The 22688-nt window shown below is 44.9% G+C and overlaps 1 protein-coding gene across 1 annotated transcript; it reads left to right on the plus strand.

The window, feature by feature from the left end:
- The first annotated feature begins 490 nt into the window (after positions 1-490).
- LOC311433674 (calpain-2 catalytic subunit) lies at positions 491-22540 on the plus strand. Its single transcript, XM_084513020.1, has 20 exons — positions 491-1358; positions 1449-1518; positions 6894-7012; positions 7354-7487; positions 7724-7892; positions 9680-9763; positions 11347-11432; positions 11815-11889; positions 12072-12232; positions 12719-12897; positions 15074-15285; positions 15907-15943; positions 16749-16814; positions 17064-17121; positions 17753-17817; positions 18981-19049; positions 19730-19808; positions 19950-20066; positions 20593-20651; positions 22390-22540. Exons 1-20 carry the CDS (start codon positions 1122-1124, stop codon positions 22411-22413), a joined length of 2100 nt encoding a protein of 699 aa, XP_084369146.1. The 5' UTR covers positions 491-1121; the 3' UTR covers positions 22414-22540.
- The last annotated feature ends 148 nt before the right edge of the window (positions 22541-22688 follow it).

Here is a 22688-nt window from a genome sequence, read left to right on the forward strand (position 1 = left end):
GTAAGTTTCTTGTACACACTTGATCTTTTTGATCATTGTCCAAGCAAAGGCATTGGGCATGCTGTAGCAGACCCCAGAATGGTCTGTGAATGTCACCTATGGGGTACAGAGTAGATGAGTAAGAAAAAGAGCTATTACGTGACAAATCTTAACCTCACTGAAACTTCTGCATCTACTGGAAACTGGCCAGAGGAGTTCACAAAACAAAACTGGTTTTGTAGGCCAGTGAAAACCACTGCTTTAAACTGACCCTCGTTTGCTTTTACTGCAGCTCTGGAAAAAGAGGTCTGATCTGTGGCAGCTGTACAGATTTGAGCCACTATGTGGAGCCAAACAAATGCCTTTTGAGCAGCACTACGGTTACTGGATCCCTCACAGCAGGATGCAACTGGCTCATTGGTTAAATTATAAAGCGGTGAGTTGCTATTGTCTCTTTTTTTTTTTTTTCCTGATTAAGTGGCCTTCTTGCTTATGAAATCCGAAAAGTCCAAAGCCACCAAGCAAGTGGACAGAAAGTGGCCCTTGGTGCATCAACGAAGAAAAACAACCAGTTTGCAGTTTTCAAGGAACAATTCCCACCACATCTCAGCACGTGGTATTTTATGATTCTTTACACATTTTTTCAATCAATAGCATTAATTTTAGTCCACTAGAATGGCTCTGAACAGTTCTTCGGTGCGTAGAGGCCTCAGGACGTGCCACACCAAATGCCGTGCCTGTCCTTTGGAGGCAGGCAGCCGCCGAGTGCAGGTGGTGGGTGCAGCTACCAAGTGCTCTTAGCCTCCCCACCACCGCCTGGGGAGCGCTCTGAAGGCGTGAGTCAGACCTGAAACATGCAACAAACACTCTGAACCCTCCCTGCGAGGAACGCAGCGCTGTGCTGGTGCCAGCAGCAGCAGCGCACCCCGAGCTGAAGCCCCCCCCTCGCCGAGCACCAGCTGTGGACGGACGAGCACTGACAGAAAACCGGGACGGCACGGCAGGCCGTAACCGCTCAGTGTGATAGCAGCGGTTATCATTTCAGCATCGGTTTGGTTTGGTGTGGTTTGGTTTGGTTTGGTGTGGTGTGGTTTGGTTTCCCCCTCCCCGTGACGCGGGGCAGGGCGGGGCAGGCCGCGGCCATGGCGGGCATGGCGGAGGCGCTGGCGAAGGAGCGGGCGGCGGCGCTGGGCGCGGGGCGGCACGGCCACGCCGTCCCCTACCTGGGCCAGCGCTTCGGGGCGCTGCGGCAGGAGTGCCTGCAGGCGGGGCGCCTCTTCCACGACCCCTCCTTCCCCGCCGGCCCCGCCGCGCTGGGATACAACGAGCTGGGACCCAGCTCCTTCAAGACGCGGGGCGTCGAGTGGCGCAGGCCCACGGTAGGTGCCGGCCCCGGGTGGGTGCCCGCCGGGTGGGTGCCCCCCACGGTGCTGCGGGTGCAGTGATGCCGGGCTTGCTGTCGTCCCCAGGAGCTGTGTGCCAGCCCGCAGTTCATAGCCGGTGGAGCCACGCGTACGGACATCTGCCAAGGGGCCCTAGGTAAGGGAGGACATGCAGAAATCTGACTTTTCCGCACCAGTGCTTCCTACATCTTTGTGCATCCTACCGGATTTCTTCCTGTCTGATTGAGCAGAGATGATGCAGACTGGTTTTCTGATGTGTCTCTGAATGCTGCCAGCTCTTGGCTTGTGCTCCTCAGCTCAGCATCTTGGTTTTGCTGTTGAAACAGCATTTCTGCTGGGAGCAGCTGTGCCTGTAGCATGGTGCTTCTTCCCCCAGCAAGAGGGAGAGCGTGCTGCAGGGCAGGCAGCAGCCCTGCAAACCTGGCAAGTCGCAGAATGCAGACAAGAAGGGATTCCCTGCTGCTTGCCGGATCTCAGGGACAGCAAACCTGGGCTATCTGGGGAGAAACGGGTGTACATGCCCAGCCCCACCTGCAAGCTCTCTGCTTTTGCCATGCATGCTACTGAGTTTGTATGGCAGCGCTTTATTTCTATAAAAGCAGCATTTATTACAGGGAGAGCTTTCAGGATTCTGGATTCGACTGATAGTGCAGTTGAGGAAAGCTCTTGGTCTCAGTGTGAGGAAACGTGAGTAATATGCTCCATTCATTGTGCTTTCTCAGTGAGAGTGGCAAAAGAATGAAGCTGACAGGTCTGCCTGTTTGCTTTTCGTCAGCGTAAAGTTAGGGATGTCGTGGCTAGTTAGTTTCTAGTCCTAGTTCCAGTTCTTGATGCAGCTATTTGTGTTTTATTGTAAAAAACTAGGATAGGGAAGCTTATTTCTAACGCTTTGTGCTCATGTTTTCTTTCAGAAGTTATTCAGGTTGGTACTTCAACAGTAAGATACAATTTGCATAAAAAGCACCGAGACTTAAATAAACCCTTACGTTGTCAATTCATTTCTCCTTATACCTCAGTATCACCAGTTGCATGGATGAGGCTCCGTTGTGTGTCTCAGGTCCTTAGCATGTCACTGGCATTGCTATGTCAGAAGAGCAAGCTGTGAGCTTTCTGTCAGCCTCCTTCATGTGTTCTCCTTCTGCTTGGTAACATGATGACTGCTTTGGCATAACACATGTTCAAGTGTGTAGCACACATGCCAGATACCTGTCCTCTATTTTTGATGTGCAACTTTACAGCTAAGTTACTGTTCGACTTGAAATTGCAGTCTATTGTCATTTCATTTCAGCAGCTAGCATTTTGCAGAGATGAGTGTTTCCAAAGGCACTTAGTTGCTTTCTGCGTTCTGCAGGCTTCCAGCTTTTCTATTCCAATGCTGTCAAGCAGCAGTACTGCGGGGGGGAAAGGGGGGAAGTAATTTAGTTTGGAAATGTTGGAGGTGCTGTTGCTAATGCTGAGCCTTGCTGAAAGTTGAAGAAAGCATTTGTTGCTGTAGTTGATCAGTCAGATGTTTTCATGTGGTTGTATTGTACCACCGAAGATCATGAACTGAGTCACAGCTTGTATTTCTTTATGTCCTGAAATAATATTTGAATAGGAGAGTATTAGTGTTCATGTGTGTGTTCCTGTTTTCAATGTGACTAACTATTGCTGTGACTCACCTCACTATCTTCGTATAGATCTAGGCAGAGGAGTTGTCTTCTGTGTCAGCTGTTGATTAAAAATCAGATGCTATTGATCTTTCCTCTGCATAGCCACCGAGTTACTAAGACCTTTGTTGGGTCTGCGCTTTTTGACATGGTGAGACTAACAACTGTCTCATGCAAATGTGTTTTTTTTGCCACTGCTTCACTCGACAATCACATTTGTACTGAGACACTTGCTTAAGTGTCTTTTTGCTAGATTTGGTAAATTTGCTAGTCATTTGCTAGAACTTTCTGTGTTGACACTGATGTCCCATCGCGTTTTGGGATATTCTGGAGGGCATTGTACTGGAAAACTTCAGGTGCTCTTAGAACACCATACTTGGTGTTATTATGCTGCTTTTTTCATAGAAAACTTTCGTAGTCTATTTATCACCCAGAAGGCTTGACCACAGAGTAACAGACCTGTGCTCACAGGGAGCTGTGTAGCTGTTGCTAAGCCATTCAGAGCATCTGAGAGTATTGAAGGGTCAGATCAGGTGTCCAAAGCACATGTGCCCATCCCTGCTGTGACAGGCTTCTTGGCACAGGCCATATAACCAAACAGTTTTATCAGTGAGCAGAAGTTTTTTTTACCCAAGAGCCTTTGGTCTGTGGGCCAGGTATAGCTGACAGATTTGTTTCATCGGTTTTGATGGGTGCTGGATGATGCTCTGACACACAAAAGGCATCCTGGATTGCTAACACAGAGCAATAAGATCATTAGTTTCACTAGACACCAAAGTTCTTCCCCTTCAGCTTTGGGTTATCCTTTGTTCTGTTCCTGTTTGTTTGTTTTTATAAGAAGCTCTTTAAGGCAGTTTTGGAATCAGTTTTGCAGTATCAGGTCTGAAGTCAATTATGCTATTTGGCCAAGAACGGCAGCAAATGGAATTGGTGACTCACTACAGCAGAGGGAAGAAACCAAAGTCACTGCAGAGAGGAAGCTTATTCACCCTTTACCCTGTTCTTTGGAGGGGATGTCACCATGGTATCACAACACTGGGGCATACAGAGCACGGTATCTCTTAGTTGCTGTTAGACACAGATGTCTCCTCCTTCAATACAGATGTGGAAAAGATAGTAAATTCAGTAGGTTGAATTTAGAAAATTATATGCGTGTTTTTCCAAAACTGGGAACCACTGTACTGTTGGTGTGTTGCCACAGCCTATTGTTTCTAGCCAGACAGCTTCCTGGAGTCCCAGGGTGTTAATATAAATACATTCAGCCATTGATGTAGTTGGTAAGCTATAGCTATGAGTGTTTTAATTTATTTTTTTTTGAGGTTCGGTGAATGTACATTTTTTCCTTTGACCCCTTGCATGGGGTCCATGGCACCCCTTTGACTCTTGCGTGGGCTGCCCTCCCAGTGCTCCACTCCAGATGCTTCACTGGGAAGCTTTGCCTCTCGTAGCTCTCCAGAATGGCCTGTTTCAAACCAAACACCTTGTGGCTATGTACATGTATGCTTGCCTTGCAGTAGCATTTTTTTGTTAACGTTGTTTATAGAAATAAGAAAAAATATTGACGGCAACACACAGGAAGCAACCAAGAAAAAAAAAAAAAGGAAAAAGAAAAAAATAAAATTACTCCTAAATTGTGCTTAAGGGCTTAGAGATCCTCTGTGACTTTTCTGAGATTAGTAACACCAATGTCAGATGCTCTGGAAGCCTCTTGTAGTGGCCAAGTTGAGCAAAGCTCTGCAGTATGTAAAATTCAGGTTTATGCTACAGGTTGAGCAACTGGGAGGAAAGACACCCCCAACAGGAGGAGCAGCAGCATCTTTGTTCTGCTGTGTATGTGTACTCTGGATGCTGCTTATAAAGTTTAGAACTGTCAGCTCAGATAAAGACATGTCTAGCTCCTATATACAGTCCTGCTGATAAACTTTAATCCAGGGACCTGTAACTCTGAGGCTGGTAGGTTATTTGGCATCTGTGCTGAGGTGAGACCAGTTAATCTATCGGTTTATGGTTTTTGTGTGTGTTTTTTTTTGTTGTTGTTGTTGTTTTTGTTGTTGTTGTTTTTTTTGAGGTGTTTCATGAATGTTCCTAGTGTTCAGGGTGCTTTGAGATTGCCTGTTTGTTATAAATTAAATGTTGCACTGAGGGTTGCTAACTTTCCCCAGGTATGAATGTGTGTCCCTGCTTGAGGGGCAGTGGCACAAATGAGAGGATGAAGATCCCAGCTCTCTTTCTTCTCTTAGGATTATGTTAGTCTTAAAAACACCCTAATTTGTAGTTGTTCCTGCAGCACTTTGCTGTGCTTAGGCAGCTGATCTGGTGTACATGTATATGTGTACATCCAACCCCTTCTCCCACTGCCCACAGTGTCTCTGGTATATAACAATTCTACTGTAAGTCCATAATAACCCCCTGTTCTCTTGTGGTAACCTCCTTTAACTCAGTAAGCCAACAGAAGGACTTTTTTGTCTGGATTAATGAATTGACTTGTTGTGCAGTGAGTGCCAGTGGGAGGAAAAAAATGTTAAGGAGGAAGGGGAGGAGGCAATAAGGTATTAATTCAGAGGTGGTAAGGTGTTCATTCAGTTCAGCCACACAAGAGCCCCAAAGCGCCAGGGCTGTTCTCTGGCAGGGAGCTGTCTCTAGGACTCTCTGTAAAAGTACTGAAGTTCGCAATCTGTTTCGGAGATCTAAAATCAGGGATCCTTGGTACCAAACAGGTCTCCGGGCATCATCTCCCAAGTGCTTACTGTGTTGCCAGGTTTGTTTGAAAACACCTTTGTTGAAACAAACAAACAAAACCCAGCAATCCTTCACTCTGTGTGGGCAGGCTGTGCATGGGAGAGCACAGGTCTGGGCTGCAGTTGAAGTCCTGTTACCTTTTGATCCAAGAGTTTGCTTACAGAGACCTGTAGGGTCCTGCTCTGTAAGGAGAACTGCCACGAAGGGTCACTACCAAGGCCCTCATGCAGCTGCAGGAAAGAGGGTCATGCCCATGGTAAATGAAAGGTAGCCACTTTGTTAAAATAACATCTGTTTCTGAAAATAATTACAGAAAAACAGAGGTAATGTTTATACAGTTGCAGCCTCCTGCTCTGTAAGAGATGGTGTGGAAAAATACTGTCCAGACAACCGGGACCCCGGGGTTCTGGCCTACGGGCTTGGTGTATGTTGGCTCCATCCCAAGAAGGATGAAGAGGTGTGTAAGACTGGCAAACAGTGCCTGCCTTCAGACCTCTCCTGATTCTCTGGTGGCCAGCGCCAGAGTTGGATGTTGGACTAGACAAAGAGGTCTCTGGCAAGAGCCTCCAGAGGTGTATAAAATCAAAGGAGCTCCTGTTTGGTAGGAGGCTGGCAAGCTCATCCCTAGGGTAGACCTCTAGATGGCAAGTGAATAAGCATTTATGAAGCATGGAGAAGGGAAAGGAAAGCAGCCTATCCTTGAGAAAACACTGGTCTTTTGAGGAAAATAATGCACCTCAGAGTACCTGTGTGTGCCCACAGGCCCTGCGCTTTGCCTTTTCACCATGCTGCTTCCTAACCTGCAGGTACTCTATTGAATATTAAATCTTCTTTTGTATAGTCCCAGCATGGGTGCCTGTTTGTTTTGGTCTTGAGGAAATACCACATTTGCCTGGAAATGGCATGTATTTGTGTACATACACTTGATCTGTTTCAGAGGTAAACTGATGGAAGGGATCATCTCATCACAGCTGCAGTGATTCATCTTCTGAGTGGCGATCAATTGCCTCAGCAGTCATGGTGATCCTCATGCTAGTTAAAATGATCAATCCCTAGGCAGTACGTAAGTTAGAGAATAATTTTGAATAATGAGTTGTCAATTCTGTTTGTTTTTTTCTTACAGGGGACTGCTGGCTCTTAGCAGCTATCGCCTCTCTCACCCTGAATGAAGAAATTCTGGCCCGTGTTGTTCCCAACGACCAAAGTTTCCAGGATGAGTATGCAGGAATCTTCCACTTCCAGGTATGAGGAAAACTGGGTCTTGCCTTCCCCCAGGTGCTGTTGGCTAGGAACCTGCATGGTTGGCCAGGTCTATGTGTGGGACACCTCTTGCAACATCTTAAGGAATGTTGAAAAGACAGGCTGAAAACACAGAGAAACTCTAGGAGAGTGACAGTGATGGAAGGAAAAAGGCCACTGATCACAGAGCCACAGGAGCAGAGGCTCTGTCTGGGGTCTTTCCTCTATTTGCAGATCCAGCTGTACAGCATTGGTGAAGTTACTGCCAGGAGGCTTGCTTTTCCTCCAGGAAATTGGTGTTGGTGGACATGGGACAGTGACAAAGAGTTTGTGCTCTCTTCCAGTTCTGGCAGTATGGGGAGTGGGTGGATGTCGTGGTGGATGACCGGCTGCCCACCAAGAACGGGGAGCTGCTCTTCGTGCACTCAGCAGAGGGCAGTGAGTTCTGGAGCGCGCTGCTGGAGAAGGCCTATGCCAAGTGAGTAAGGGCCAGGGTGGGTATCTTTGGGCAAAGGGGGCTGCTGTGCTCTGCTCAAGAACTCCTCATGCCTCTGTTTCACCATAGCATCTGCCACTGTGCAGATACTACACATTTGTAGCTGCCATGGTGCAGCTGGAAGCAGAAATGCTGTGACAGTTCACACAGCAGAATGCCTGTCTCCAAAAGAAAAGGAGAATAGAGAACCTGATGTGTGTGCATGTGTTTTCATGCAGGCTGAATGGATCATATGAGGCTCTCTCTGGCGGCACCACCACTGAAGGCTTTGAGGACTTCACTGGTGGAATTGCAGAATGGTATGAGCTGCAGAAGGCACCACCCAACCTCTTCAAAATCATTCAGAAAGCACTGGAGAAAGGCTCTCTCCTGGGCTGCTCCATCGATGTGAGTTAGTGGGCTTATTGCTGGACACTTGGCTGCTATATGGGTGGTTGGCTGGAAGGTGGACCTGTGCTCCACCTGCAGGAGGTCCACAGAGGATGTTCTTCTCCTCTGCATCTTGAAGACCAGTTCTCTGCTCACCCTTATGCCTGGAGAATTTGACCCATTTTGCATGACACATGTCAAAGGTTGAACAGAGAATAGGTTGAATCATAGATTTCATTAGTTTGTATGTAAAAGCTCATTGCCTCACTTGTTGTTCTTCCTTGAGACCTAAAGTTTCTGCTGTTTCATAGGTTCATGGTGAAAAATTGTAGGAGTAACTCATTAGGGATCCTGATCTAAGTCTTTGTTCTCAAGAAAGACTGTTGGCAGCAGGCTATCGCAGGCTAAGTGGCTTTGGACGGAAAGCTGCTGCTAATGGTTCCTCCTGTTGTGCTCAGATGTGGCAACCTCAGTCCATCTCACAGCCTGCTTGTCGTACAAATTGCACCAGAAGGTTCCAAAAAAACAACCTGGGGTATGTTCTCCAAGGGAGGCTAGGGCTGTTGCCAGTCATTTAAAAGGTTTTGTCAGAAAACATGTTGCCAAAATCTGAATCTGCAGTGTAAGACGAGCTTTGGCTATGCTTACAGCAATTGAGCATCACTTTTAGCTCCAGTGAGATGAATTTGAGTATTGTTATGGTAACCAACATACTCAAAGGAGATTAGATCTTAGTTATGGCTAAAGGGAAGGTAAACTGTTGACAAGAACTCAATTCATAATGCAGACTCAAGTGTTTTTTCCTATTTTTTTTATGTTAAATCCAAGTCATAAGAGAGGAAAACTTCACAGTAGGACAAGTACTTTGTTAATGTCAACATGTGACTTTACAGGAGCTTCCAGACCTGTTTTACTAGTCTGCATTTATACAAGAATGTGACATCTGGGTTTTTGTCCCAGAATAATACAAATCTCTTGTTGGGGGTGGCAGGAAGTAAACATATTCCTTTGTTGGTGAGTGCTGATGCTTTACATGTTGTAAACTGATTGTTGGTGACTTTAGTCTCTGAAAAATCCTCTAAAATCTTTTCTTGTCTGTCAGAGAAACAGGAAAACACAAATTAAGCTCCGTGGATCCGTAATAGAGCAGGAATTGGCAGCAGGAATCCTGTCTGCTAGATCCCACCCTCTTTTTTATTTTTTTAAGCATCAAGCTTGTTTAAGCATTAAGCTGTGCTTGTTTAAAGATCATATGCTTTCTGAAAAGGTAGAAGGAGAATTGCAAACATGTTTAATAGAGGCTGAAGTGGCTTTAGAGCAGGATATCAAGCAGTCACTTTCTAGCAAGAAGCAATTTTTTTCTGCAGTGTTCATAGGCCAGACTGCACAATTATTGCAATAGTCACAAAAAGAAGAGACAGTGGTGTACCTTCAGGTATGAGTGGCATTCAAAGTGCAGCCTTCTCCCTTGTTGCTGTGCGTGGCAGGCCCTAGGATGCTGGGGAAGGGAAGGGGAGCCTCCCACTCCACTGTGGAGCCGAAGGAGGTGTTTTGGTCTAGATGCAGAGCACTGGGGCTTACTGGATCTGTGTGTGATCCCTGGTGACGCCTTGGCAGACTCAGACTGGTTATCCACTGTGTTCCTGCTGGTCCCTTGACAACACTCCGGATTGCTCTCATTGCTCCTGTGCAGCAGCCGAACCACCCCTGCCACCTCCCAGTGAGCTGAAAGCTCCTGTAGAGGCTGGAGTTTCACCTCTGAGTCCCCCTTGCACCAGGCATGCTGAGTTTCTTTGCTCTTCCAGATCACCAGTGCGGCCGAAACGGAGGCAGTCACATCCCAGAAGTTGGTGAAGGGACACGCATACTCTGTCACCGGGGCAGAAGAGGTAGGTGCTCTGCCCTGACAGGGTCAAACGTGGCAAGCCCTGAGCATAGTCCTCCCTGGGCTGTAGCAGCAACAGATTTGCCTTCAAAGACACAAATTCTTCAGTCTAACCCTTTTTGCAGAAACAGTTTTTTGAGTCTCTTTCTGAAGAAATACTGAGTTAATCCATGTGTTTTGGAAAAACACAAACTTGACTTCTTGGAGTTTTTGACCAAAAAAAAATATATACATTTATTATATTAAATCCTATATACATGCACACACATATATGTATATATATTCTCTGCTGATTCCTAGTAAGCAGGGAGGTGAGAAGCTGTCTGCAGAGGCCACACTACGCTCTGATGACAATGTGGCCCTCAACACGTCTGCAGTGGGCGGCCTTAAATATACAGCAACGTGTGTGAGACAGGTGCCAAGCAAAAAATAATAATCATAATTGAATTATTGTTGTCCCTTAAATAATAGCAAGCAGTGCCTTTCAGTAGAGCACAGTGTTTGAAAGGCAGGTACTTATCAAAGAGTAGGTGACTGGTGAAGTTAAGGTGAGCAAAACCAGAAGAAAACAGACAGGCCGTGGCATCCTTCATATGTGTAAAGGACTTCTGGCCACCTCAGTCATTATTTGTGAAGTCCCTGAAACAGAGTGAGATGCGGTGAGTCAGCAGCCACAATGCTGCATGGGGGTGACCAGCATTAACAGGCAGGTTGGTGTGCTTGTACTTGGTCCTCCTCTCACAGCAGCAGCAGTGAAGAGGGAATTTGGCCTTAATTCACAAATGGACATGACTTATGCAAGCTTTTCCTTTGGAGATATTTGCAGGCTTTGTAAGGAGACTTCATCTTGGACACTGGAACCCCATCCCTGGACTTCTGTGCTCTGCCTATTCTCTGCTGTTTGCTTTGCTTCAAGCTCTAGCGGTGCCCCAGCTCCTGCCGCCAGTTGGTGCTGTGTGTTCCCAAAAATAATGGCTGTTCCTATTGAAACTCATAACGCTTTGTTTGGCCCGGGCTCTGTGTGCACAGCGATCAGCAGATAACACGCCAGGGCCTCTTCAAAGAGCAAGAAGGTACTGCTGCACTGCGGGGCGCATGAGTGGTCAGAGGGCTTGTGGCTGACAGCACCAGGGCCACGCTGAGTACCCCATCCCTTGTAATTGATTAGTTCAGGTCGGGGGGGAACATTTCAATGTGAGCAGGCAGTTTATACTATAAAGATGATGATTATTAAGAAATATCCCCTTGCACATGCTTTTTGCCGGTCTTGGAGTAGCTTTACATTATTTCTGCTTGAAATCCTCTAAGAGGTATTTCCTTAGCAGCACAAAATGGATATTTTGGTTGACTTGAGCTTTGATTTGTGCATGCTGTAAACTTTCTCTGGACATGCTTGGGTGCTCATTCAAAATCAGTTTAACTCAGGACTTATGTCTGTGGACTAGCTGAGTGTGTGCTTGTGCATATACGTTATCGTGTGTAGCACTGAAATATTTACTCTGCCATGTCCTTTAACTCCTGTTAAAAAGATGAAGGGGAGCACAGTGCTGAGTCCCTGGGTAACTCTACATACATTTCTACCCTCAGGTGAACTTCAGAGGAAGTGTTCAAAAGCTGATCAGAATCCGAAATCCCTGGGGGGAAGTGGAATGGACCGGAAAATGGAATGACAAGTGAGTCAGAGGTTTGCGTGTTGCCTACTAGTGTTGGCTGCAGGGATGTGGCTCTATTTCTGCTGTCCTCTGTTTTCTCCCTACCTAAAACTCCTCTGAAAGTCACATCTGGTTGTGGTGATCACTTTGAGCTATTTAAAAGAAGCATCCCACCACTGTATCTCCCACCAGTCCAGCACCCTCTGTGCAAACACCTGCTTTTGTCCTAGCTACAGTGATTTGGTTGGTGATTCCTGCAAGCATTTGTGTAGTTTCTGCTTCTTTAACAGCCCAAACAAATTCAGTGGTGAACTTCTGAAAACTTGAGAATATGTTGAGCCAGATCAGCTACATTAGGATTTATCCTTTACTAATCTGTAGCTAATGTGGGTTTGTCTCTCAGCTGCCCAAACTGGAGTGGTGTTGACCCAGAGGTGCGGGAGCGGCTGACAAGGAGACACGAAGATGGGGAGTTCTGGTAAGTAAGCCTTTTTTCTACACATAGTACCTTCTCCCACCACACTCTCAAAAATGAGTGAGCAAATTCATCCAAAATCTTAGTGCTAAGTTGCAGCAGGAGAGGGGGGAGATGGACAAGGTAGCTAGCCGGAAAAACTGTCCATGCTGAGGAGATGCTCTCTGTGGCATTGCCTCCCACAGGATGGCGTTCAACGACTTCTTGAGGCATTACTCCCGCCTGGAGATCTGCAATTTGACTCCAGATACCCTGGCAAGTGACAGGTACAAGAAGTGGAGCCTGCTGAAGCTGGATGGGAACTGGAGGCGAGGAGCTACTGCAGGGGGCTGCAGGAATTACCCGAGTAAGAGTGTGGAGACACTGCTCTCCTGGAGAAACGCTTGCTCTCCTGCTTGTTCTTGCTCTGGGAGCTTCAGTGTCTGGGTGGTTGTTCTCCCAGTGCAAGGGGCTGGGTTAAAGCCATGGTCCTGGTGAAGCAGTGAGACCTTTCTGCATCTGACCTGGTGCTGGCTTTGTGGCATGGTCAGCCCTGCATGCCTGACATATCCCTCCTGCCCTGTTGCTGCAAATTCCTGTCCTTCGTATTCACTGGTTTGGGGTGTACTGTGGATGTGACTGTGAGGTAGTGGGGACTGATGTCCAAAAAGTGTACATTCATGGAAGACATAGCTCCCTGATAAGGGTCTAGTTGTGGTTGCAAGGCTGGGAGGAGAGTGTTAGTCAGAGCTTGATTTGGAAGCCAGAGCTGCATCTGTCCTAGCTGACATCTTTGAAAGCAGCCGTGTTGATAAACAAAACTCTGAGCAGTTTGTATAAATCCACTTCCCAGACACTTTCTGGACAAATCCACAGTATTTAATCAAGCTGGAGGAAGAAGATGAGGATCCTGACGATCCTGAGAGGGGCTGCACTTTCCTCATTGGCCTGATTCAGAAGCATCGGAGGAAGCAGAGGAAGATGGGAGAGGACATGCACACTATCGGCTTTGCAATTTATGAGGCAAGTAAGGTACACGGGGAGGAAAAGGAAAAAAAACCTGGGCATTTGGCCCAAACTCAGCAGGGCTGAGTCAGACACCAGCAGATGCGAGGAAAATTCCACTTATATGTTTATAAAATTAACCTCCACCAAAATACTGGTCAAGCACAGGGGTTTGTAGGGGTTTGAACCAGATGACACACAGAGACCCCTTCCCACCTATTGTTCTGTGCTTCCACATGGAGGAGCAGAAAATTAATTTAAAAATGAAAAAAACACCTGTAAAGTACAGAAATACAGTTTGAGCTTTGTTTGTCAGGCTGTGGTAAAGAGAGGCTGAAGAAGAGCAGTTGTAACAGGGATGTGACGCTAACTGGGACACCTGCACAGCTTGGGAAGTGTGAACCCAACAGCAGAACCAGCCAAAACACCTGCAAAACCCTTTCTGCTGAATAAAGGTTCAGGGGTGTGTCTGTGGTAGCTCCTTACCCAGGACATTTTGTTCAGAAATACAAAGCAGCACTTACCTGCCACTGGAAGTAGGAATAATAGTCTTGTCTGGGGTTTGCTCTGTAGCTGTAGGTGATATAAGTAATTGCTTGCTTTCTCAGTATCCCAGATTAGGAAAAGGTTTGCCAAAGAATCTGGTACCCAGAGGCAAATAAGGTTTAATGCAGAAATAGGTTCCCTGGTCCTGTAAGGAAGCAGAAAACTGCAAAGAAACACAGGGGCTCAGTACTCACCTTCACTCTCAAGCTCTTATTTTTTTTCTTGTGTGGATGTAGCTGGTAACCAGCAATGAAAAGCAGTAGCCCTGGAGCCCTGTTCAATACACAACTAACACCATTCCTTTCTCCCTGCAGGTGCCCCCAGAGGTATGTAGAGTGCATTGGTATTCAAGGTGCAGAGATGGGGCTGAATGACTTGTGGGAAGAAACAGTTAAGAGGATCCTCCTTCACTGAAGGACCATATTGGCTATGCAGAGCCTAAAGTTAGTGGCCTTTCATTGTGGTAGTGGGCTTGAGCACATGTTGCATTTTCAAAATGTCCTGGGTTGAGGTAAGCGCTCTCTGTACAGCAGAAACTCACAAAAGCTTCTCTTTCATGGTTTTTCTCCCAACTAAGACCCACACTTGTTCCTGGTTTGCACAGAGTTCATGCCTGACACAAAATTAATGTTCCACAGAGGTGTTTATTCCCATTTCCCTAAGCACTGTCCTTCTTTTCTCTCAGGTTGTACCTTCAGGTGGTTAATAGCATGCCCCAGAGATCAAAGAGGGGTTGTATAGCTGTGCAATATGAGGCAGGGCTGTAGACACCTCTGAGTCATTGCTCCTCAAAAGAATGAATGAGGTTGAGCAAAATGGCAGGGTGACCTTAGGACATGGCTTCCTGCACCTGTGTGGGTGCACACAAATCCCTCTTGAGGCACAGGAACGGCATGTGGCGTAAGTGGCTGCTATGTAAAACATGGTTTCACCATAAAGGAAATGCTGTGCTTTTGAATCCTTTAGCAATATTCTGTCAGCCCCTCAATTCTTGACATAGTGGTCCAAAAACCCGATTTGCATTTTAAAAAAAGACTTGAACTACAGTCCCTTAACTGTCTTCTCCCAACATCACCACAAACCGGTTTGAGGGGTTTTGCATTCTTAAAAATCTGGGCAAAGGGGAAGGGGATGTTTCTGAGCTGTGCACATTGCTAGTGATTACTTCTAGATCTGAGACAGCCAGACATTAAAACCCTGCGTATTCTGCATGTCACACTCCAAATACACTTTTAAAATATGCAACATTTATTTGATTCCCAGAGCCCTGCATAACTGGGCTCTCTGTCAGAAGGCAGCCTGACTTTGCAGGCGGAGCAGAGCTGTGGTACCCTGGTGGCACCAGCTCTGGGGCTCAGAGAGACATCAGCTGTAAGACATCCAGCCTTCAAGATGTGCTGTGGAAGAGTTTGCCAAATGTCTTCACAATCTGCAAAATAAAAGCATGGCCTGAATATCTTAGTGAGATGAGATAGTTTGCACCTACAGCTCAGGAGTGTTGTGGTGTGAGACACCCACCCTCTTCCTCTTTCCTCTTTCATTTTGCAGGAATGGATATCTTTTTTTTTCAGACCTAGCTGTCATCTTTATTTTGTCATTTATAAATGCAAATACATGCAAACAGTGGGTTTTCTCTGTTTCTTTGCTTTTTTGTAAGTTTTCTGGCCAGACGAATATTCATCTGAGCAAAAACTTCTTCCTGACAAACAAAGCAAGAGAAAAATCTAATACCTTTATCAACCTCCGAGAAGTGCTGAACCGGTTCAAGCTCCCTGCAGGAGAATATATTATTGTACCATCTACCTTCGAACCCAACAAAAACGGAGATTTCTGCCTCCGAGTCTTCTCTGAGAAAAATGCAGACTCAAAGTATGTAGCTTTTTACTTTGGATTATTTACTAGGAATGGGATGATTTTTTTTTTTTTTTGTGGTAATTCTTGTCTGGGCAGATGCTTTTAGTTGTTGGACTGTAGCCAGCTGGGTCCCAGAGCACAGGTTAAAACAAAAAAGCCCCAGGGAGAGGGAGCAACACGTGTGCTTTCTGTTGTTTGTGAGCACACTGACCACAAGAAACAGCTCACGCATTTGAAATCATGCTGGAAAAAAATTCAAATGAATTGCTCAGTCAGATGCTATCTTTGATAACGCTAAGCTGGGTTTCAGTAGGGCTGGTTCAGAGCACACCATTAGCTGTAGATGTGTCTTGTCCTAGAGAGCATGTGGGCTGAGGCCTTGGGAAGGAGTATGGGATAGCATATCCCCATAGCAACTTCCCAGCAAGCACAAATCTTTCTACTATTCTGTAACCTCTCCTTGCTTATTTTCCGTAGCAGTGAAAAAAATGGGATGCCAGCTGTGTGTCTGTGGTTCAACACTCCAGCTTTGAACATGCATTGTTATTATGATAATTAAAATAGTTTAAATATTGAAGCAAAAGTACCAGAAAAGTGACTTTTCTGTTTTTAATATCAATTTCTTTATCTTTCTAGGGTTATAGATGATGAAATTGAGGCCAATTTTGACGAGGTATATCTTAAATATTTTAAATTGAGATATCTTTGCCATAAATAAATGGGTTTGGACTGTCTTGTTCCCTGCATGGCCTAGTCAGGTGACATTTTTTTGCAGGCATGTTCAAGAACTGTTTTCCCACTTTGGAAACAAATCTTTGGATATGCATAGTTCTATGTCTAAAAAAGAGAGTTGTAAGCAATAATGGAAACAACTGTTGTCCCTTTTCTGTGGTGGTGAACTTGGACCTTCCAGGTGCCCAGGATCAGGTGCTGTCTGCAGATGTAACTGAAGCCATGGGAAATTCCCTTTGCTCTCAGGGAATCTGGAAGCACAGGCCTTTAGCCATAGGTGTGATTTTGCATGGGATTTTGTTTTCATGAATAAGAATTGGATCACCGTTTTTTCAGTCATGCCAAGGCTGAGAATGTCTTCCTTCCAGTACTGTGTCTCTGTATGTCTATAGGATTTCTTTTTTTTTAATGAGAGCTTAATTTTTGCAATCTTTTCTTAAAACGAGGACAGCTAGTCCAACAGTAGTAGCAGCAACAGTAAACTTCTGTAGTTGGTTGTGTCTTTTAACTTTTTTTTTTTTTTTTTAATGAAAGCTATTGCAAAAGTTCTTAGTTCCTGCAGTGTTTGCAACACCAACATTTTGAAGAAACCCTAAAAAAATTGATTAAAATCAAAGTAAATGCACTCCATACCTTCAACTTTGCCATTTAAGTTGTGTTTTACTGGGGGCAAGGAAATGTGTCAAGTCCTTCTCAGGCAGAAAAGTTCCTCCTTTCCATATTCCGTGTTTGTCTCTCTCTTCTAGACTGAGATCAGTGAAGATGACATTGAACCTAGCTTCAAAAAGCTTTTTGGACAGCTAGCAGGAAGTGTGAGTATTTTGTTATGTCTTACTGGGGGCACAGCTGAGTGGGTAAGAGGAACAACTCTCAGCCACTTCAGGGCCAGTGGGGTCCAAACTATACAATGCACATGGTGCAGGTGGGTTTCATGGGAGGTAAAGGTAGACCCACATTACTGACAAACTCCAAGAGATGCTAATTGCAACTAGCAAATGTAGGATGCTTGTGAGATGGTGTCCACAGCTCTTAGTGAAGGCTTCTTTTCTTCTGTTCCACAGGATGCAGAGATCTCTGCCTTCGAGCTGCGCAGTATCTTGAATAAAATCATGGCTAAACGTAAGTACCTTGCTCCAACAGTGACTTCAGATGGATACCAGTGGATACCATGGCCCTGCTGTGGCCATGAGAGCACCATATGAGCAGAGATTGTCCGTATGGCCAAGACCACATGTTCTACTCCTTCAGGGGGTTGCAGAGAAATTTGGACTGTGCCTGAGCTGTTTCGCAGGTTGTGTGTGCACTTCAGTGAGGTGTGTTTGGGTACCTGGTGCATATGGGTGCCTTTTATCCCAGCGCCTGCTACAGGGAATTGACTGCCAGCAAGAGGGACTGATTAAGTGATGGGACTTGGTAGGCCAAGCTGATGGTGGGACTTCAGGATCTTGGAGGTCTTTTCCTACCTAGATGATTCTATGATTAGAGCTTGATAGTAATCAAGGGATGCTGTTGTTGGTACTCGGCATTGAATCATGCAGGATCTTTACATCCTTGCAGAATCCTGCTGTGAGAGCACTGTGGAGTGATGGCCATAAGGGCGCCTCCTGCTGCTAGTGCCTCAGTGACTGTAGTTAGCATCCCAATTTGTGTAATTGCAGAGTCCATCTGTGCCTCTGCATATGGGGGGGGGGGTGGAGAGAAGAAACAGTATTAAGAAACATTAATCCTGTCTCTCGCTCTTTCTTTACAGGCCAAGATATTAAATCTGATGGCTTTAGTATCGAGACGTGCAAAATAATGGTTGACATGCTAGATGTATCCTTTCAGGCTGTTCCTAGATGCTGTTTTTCTGCCTGAAGTAGGTGAGCTGCTGCCTTTGCAGCGAGAGGTCCATACTATCATATCAGTGCCTCCTGAGGCAACAAAGCATGTTTCCTCTGATTCCCCCAAATAAAAATGGTAGCACTTGTTTTAGCTGCTGACCATGACAAGTGAATCCTTTCGGGTGATGGGGAAAAAAGTCCATTTCCAGACAGGGCCACTTGCTTTGAAGTCTTCCTAGCTGTTGCGTGTTACAGTTTATCCGGTGACAGAGTTTGTGCTGGGAAAAGGCACTGGCTTTCAGCGTGGTGTGAATAGCCTTGGCTGGTAGAGTTTGAACATGCACTTAACTGCTTTTTTATCTGGCTGGGGTTGGTAAGGGCATTATAAAATCAAAAGGACCTAGCAACTAGAAAACAAGGCAAACAAATACCAGGAGCCAGAGAGTGTGCTGGCTTTTAGGAGCTTCTGCATCTAAGAATAAGTGCGAAAGTGTAGGATGAAGGTCTCAAGCCTAAGAATAGTTGTGTCCAGCTTCTCTGCGCAGTGGGAGTTGAACTGTGTACTCAGGAAAGAAAGGAAAATTACCAAAACAAAGTGATGCCCTGCTATAATCTGGTGTAAAATACAGCAGTTAGCAAGGGACTCTTTAGTGGTTTTAGGGAGAGAATCAATGAGTGCCTAAGTTCTTTTGTTAGCTGTTTGTGCAAGAAATCTCAAAATAGAAGGCTTGATTGTGGCTTTTCCTGTTTATAATCCAGACTTGTAAGTCGTGCACCTACAACTGCAGATGTTGACCAACTATGCAGAGCAAAATGGCATCATCTTTGCTTCTTTATATGTATATTGAAAAGATAGAAAATTGCTAGAGGAGAAGCAGGAAGGGCTTTTGAACTGATTGTAGTTTAAATGAATCAGTCACTTTATTGGTTTAGAAAGACTAGAAGCCTTGGAGAACAGCTGTGTAGTTACAGGATGAGTTTGTTCAAACAAAGCAAACAAACAAAAAACTGCACACTTCAGAGAGGACTTGCATCCTTTTCTTAATTGCAGGTTGTTTTTTTTTAAATTAAGTCACGTGTGTCCCTGTAAAACTCAGCACAGAGAAGGAAAATCCTTTTCCTTCCTTCCAAAGATATTACCTTGACTCAAACAAGAATGATGGGAGTGGAAAACTGGGACTGAAGGAGTTCCACACACTCTGGACAAAGATTCAGAAATATCAGGTAAGACACAACTTCTTGTAAACTTCTTGTAAATAAAATGTATAGGTGGTTGTAGATTGCTTTGTCTCATACGATATATAGGTATTAGAGAGTTTAACTGTGAGTTTCTGTATGCTGCACCTTTGTGTATGGTCAGTGCAAGCTGTGTTTTACTCTATCAAAGAGTCAGTAAATGTCTTTCAGTCTGAGAGAGACAAAGCCTCTCTCCCCTGCCAGTGATGTTAGTTTCAGAGGATCAGGGCAGAATGGACAAGGAAACAAGAACAGCAGTTAAATGGATATAGTAAACCCAGAGTTATTTAATCCCCACATCTGTCCTACTAATTGACCAAGTCAATTACCTAGCAAAACCAAAAGTGCAACCAAAAACTCCCCCCAAACAGAGTCTACCAGAACATAAGGCAGTAGGAAATAAAAATTGAGTTTTCTTGGGGCATTTTGCTTGGCAGCCTGCTGTCTGCTTGAGGCCAGAAGTTGGGTGGCAGTCACAGTTCTCAAGGCAGGGACACTGCTGGGCAGGTTCATAACTCACCTCCCACCATTCACCCACCATGCATCGTGTGTCCTCAGCCCCCAAGGTTTTAGCCCTCAGTGCCCATGGCTATGTCAGCCTTGCCTTCAGACTTCTGACTAAAGCCAAAACACACTCTGAATTTTTGACAACGTTTTGTGTCCTGCAGAAAATTTACAGGGAAATTGATGTGGATAAATCCGGTACCATGAATTCGTATGAGATGAGGAGAGCACTGGAAGCAGCAGGTATTTGTATTCGTAGTATCATAGAATGGATCGGGTTGGAGGGTAACCCAGAGCAGCTCACTGAATTTCTGGCAGCATTTTTTTTTTTTCCTGTGGTTGTTTTTGTTTGTTTTGTTTTAAATCCTTGTCATCGCATTTCAGGGTTCAAGCTGAACTGCCAGTTACATCAAATAATCGTGGCTCGTTTTGCTGACGAAGATCTCATCATTGACTTCGATAACTTTGTCCGGTGTTTGATTCGTCTGGAAACCTTGTTCAGTGAGTACAGGTTTAATAACTAAACAGACTCTGTTGCTCTGCATTTTCAAGCCCAGGTTATTTTATGCAGAAAGCTTTGTACTGGAACCAAGGCAGCTTTAAGCCGAGATACAAATCCTGCAGCCCATCCCACATGCTACTTCTAGAACCAGGCATCAGTATTTTAGGCCAGGCTGCAGAATCAGGGTCAGTCTTCTGCGCACACAACTAAATGCTGATTTTAAAAATATAAATATGCTTCTTAACAGCTTTATGTTGACAAAGAGTGTTAATATTACAGACTGAACCATGAAAAACGTTCAGTCTCCTTTTCTGCCTGTTTTGCAGGTAGCTCACATACGCTGTCTGCAGTTCTAATATTTCTGTCTGAAGTGAGATGACTTCACAGTGGCCCTTTGTGGCTTGGGTTATAGGCTGTTGTCATAAACTTGTAATCTGGGAAAACTTTCCTCACAGGGAAGAGAAAATCTTTCCAGTCATTGTTCCTGTATTCATTCTTGTCTGTCATCTCTCTCTACTACCACAGAAATGTTTAGAAAATTGGATACTGAGAAAACTGGAACAATAGAACTGAACCTCGTGACTGTAAGTTCATTTAGCTCTAAATTGTTCTTATTTTGGGGGTGGGTGGTAGGGATTAACAGTAGAGACTGTTTTACTCTATTCTGACTGGTTATGGTTGGTTATGTGTTCACATGTATGATGGATTTATATAGCTTGTGTATTTATGAACATCCTGAAGAAAGATTAGCCTTATTTAAACCGTACCTACATCACGTCATGTTCAGGATGGGTTATTTTAACCAGAAGTCACTCGTGATTTACTGGAAGTAATTTTGACTGAAACTTATGCATGTCTCTTCCCTGCTTTTTCTGCCAGTAACACAGTAAAAATGTAGGCATAGTAGTGACTCATGGTATTGACCACATAGGCTTTCTTCACCATGTGTGACCTGCAGAGGACTGTGCTAGAAGAAAACTACCCTCCTGCTGCATGTGTTTGACTTGCTTATTACCTGAACCTAATTTAGTTCTGGACCTAAGTGAGGAATGTGCACATCATTCCAAAATCCCTCTGCCTTAACTGAGATATATAATCAAATCATTCAGGCAATATCCTAAAATTACTCCTGTGATAATATTTATTATTAGGTCAGCTTGGCTGAACAGGGTTCTTCTAGTGCTTAGTCAGGAAAAAAAAGCGTGAGGCCCCCCCTGGAACTGAGGTTGCACAACGTGGGAGGACTACAGAGATTGTTTGCTATTGTAAGGAGAAAATTTGTGTGGCCAAAGTTCAATTAGCTGAAGCTGGCCAGTACTAAGGGGTCAATAAAAAGGGTGGGTTTTAAATATGTTAACAGCAAAAAGTAGGATCAGAGATAACATTAGTATGTTACTTTGTGGGGATGGTCACCTCACAAGTAGGACATAGACAAAGCAGAGAAGTTTAGTACCATTTTTGCCTCTGTTGTCTTCAACACTGACGATAGACTGTTGGACCCCTGAGCTAGAGGACTGTGACTGTGGTAACGATAAAACTCCCAACCAACCCCAAAGCTGTGCAGGATTCTGCTGCTCCAGCTGGATGGGTTTGTGTCACTGGTCACAGCCAAGATGGGTTCACTAGGGGAAACTCCTATTTAATTTATTTTCCTTTTATGACAAGGTCACCCATCTTGGTTGATCGAGAAGCCAGTTGTGATCTGGATTTCAGCAAAGCTTTCGATACCATTTCTCACTGTCTCCTTCTGGACAACATGTGTAGCATACAGCTAGATAAGCACATACATAATACAATAGGTGAACAAGTGGCTGATGTGATGGGTTGGGCTCAAAACATTATAGTAAATGCGGTTACACTGGGCTGTTAGCCCATCACTAGTAGGGTTCTGCGGGACTAGAGAAGAGGGCCAACAAGAGGGCATCGTGGCCAAAAGCTTCCTCTGGAGGGCAAGCAGAAGGGCGCGCACTCTTCTCAATGACAGCATAAAGCTATGGCAGGGAAGGCTCAGACTGGATGTTATGAATAGGTTCTTCACTGAAAGGGTGGTTGGGCACTGGACCAGGCTCTTCAGGGAGCCTACCGGAGTTCAAAAAGTGTTTGGACAACGTTTTCAGACATATGGTTTGCTTTTTGGGTGATCCTTTGTAGAGCCAGGAGTTGGACTTGATGAGCCCTGTGGGTCCCATCCAATTCAGGCTATTCTATGATTCTCTGACTTAAGACTTTCCTCATTATTCTAGAGGTGGAAGCACGCATACTTAGTACAGTTTTTGTGTTTGTTTGTTTGTTTCAACTCCATGTCATTTTCCTCTCTCATAGTGGCTGTGCTTCACTGTCATTTGAGCTACTGCCATAAGCCCAAGATGCTTCAAAAAGATCAGGTGAAGATAATCAAGCAACATACAACACAAAAACAATAATATCCTAAAGTGAATGTGCCTTAACTTACAAATAGGAATTTTGCATATCATTAGAAAGAAGAAAAAGGGCTAGTGCAACAGCAGAAGAATCTGCAACCTCATTTTATAGGCTTAACAGTCTTTATTTGCTACTATATATCCTCTGTACAGCTTTAATTCAGTATAAATTCTCAGTCTACCTTTTAAAAATATTGCTTT

Source organism: Aythya ferina (genome assembly GCF_964211825.1).
Source record: "Aythya ferina genome assembly, chromosome: 3".
NCBI lineage: Eukaryota > Metazoa > Chordata > Aves > Anseriformes > Anatidae > Aythya > Aythya ferina.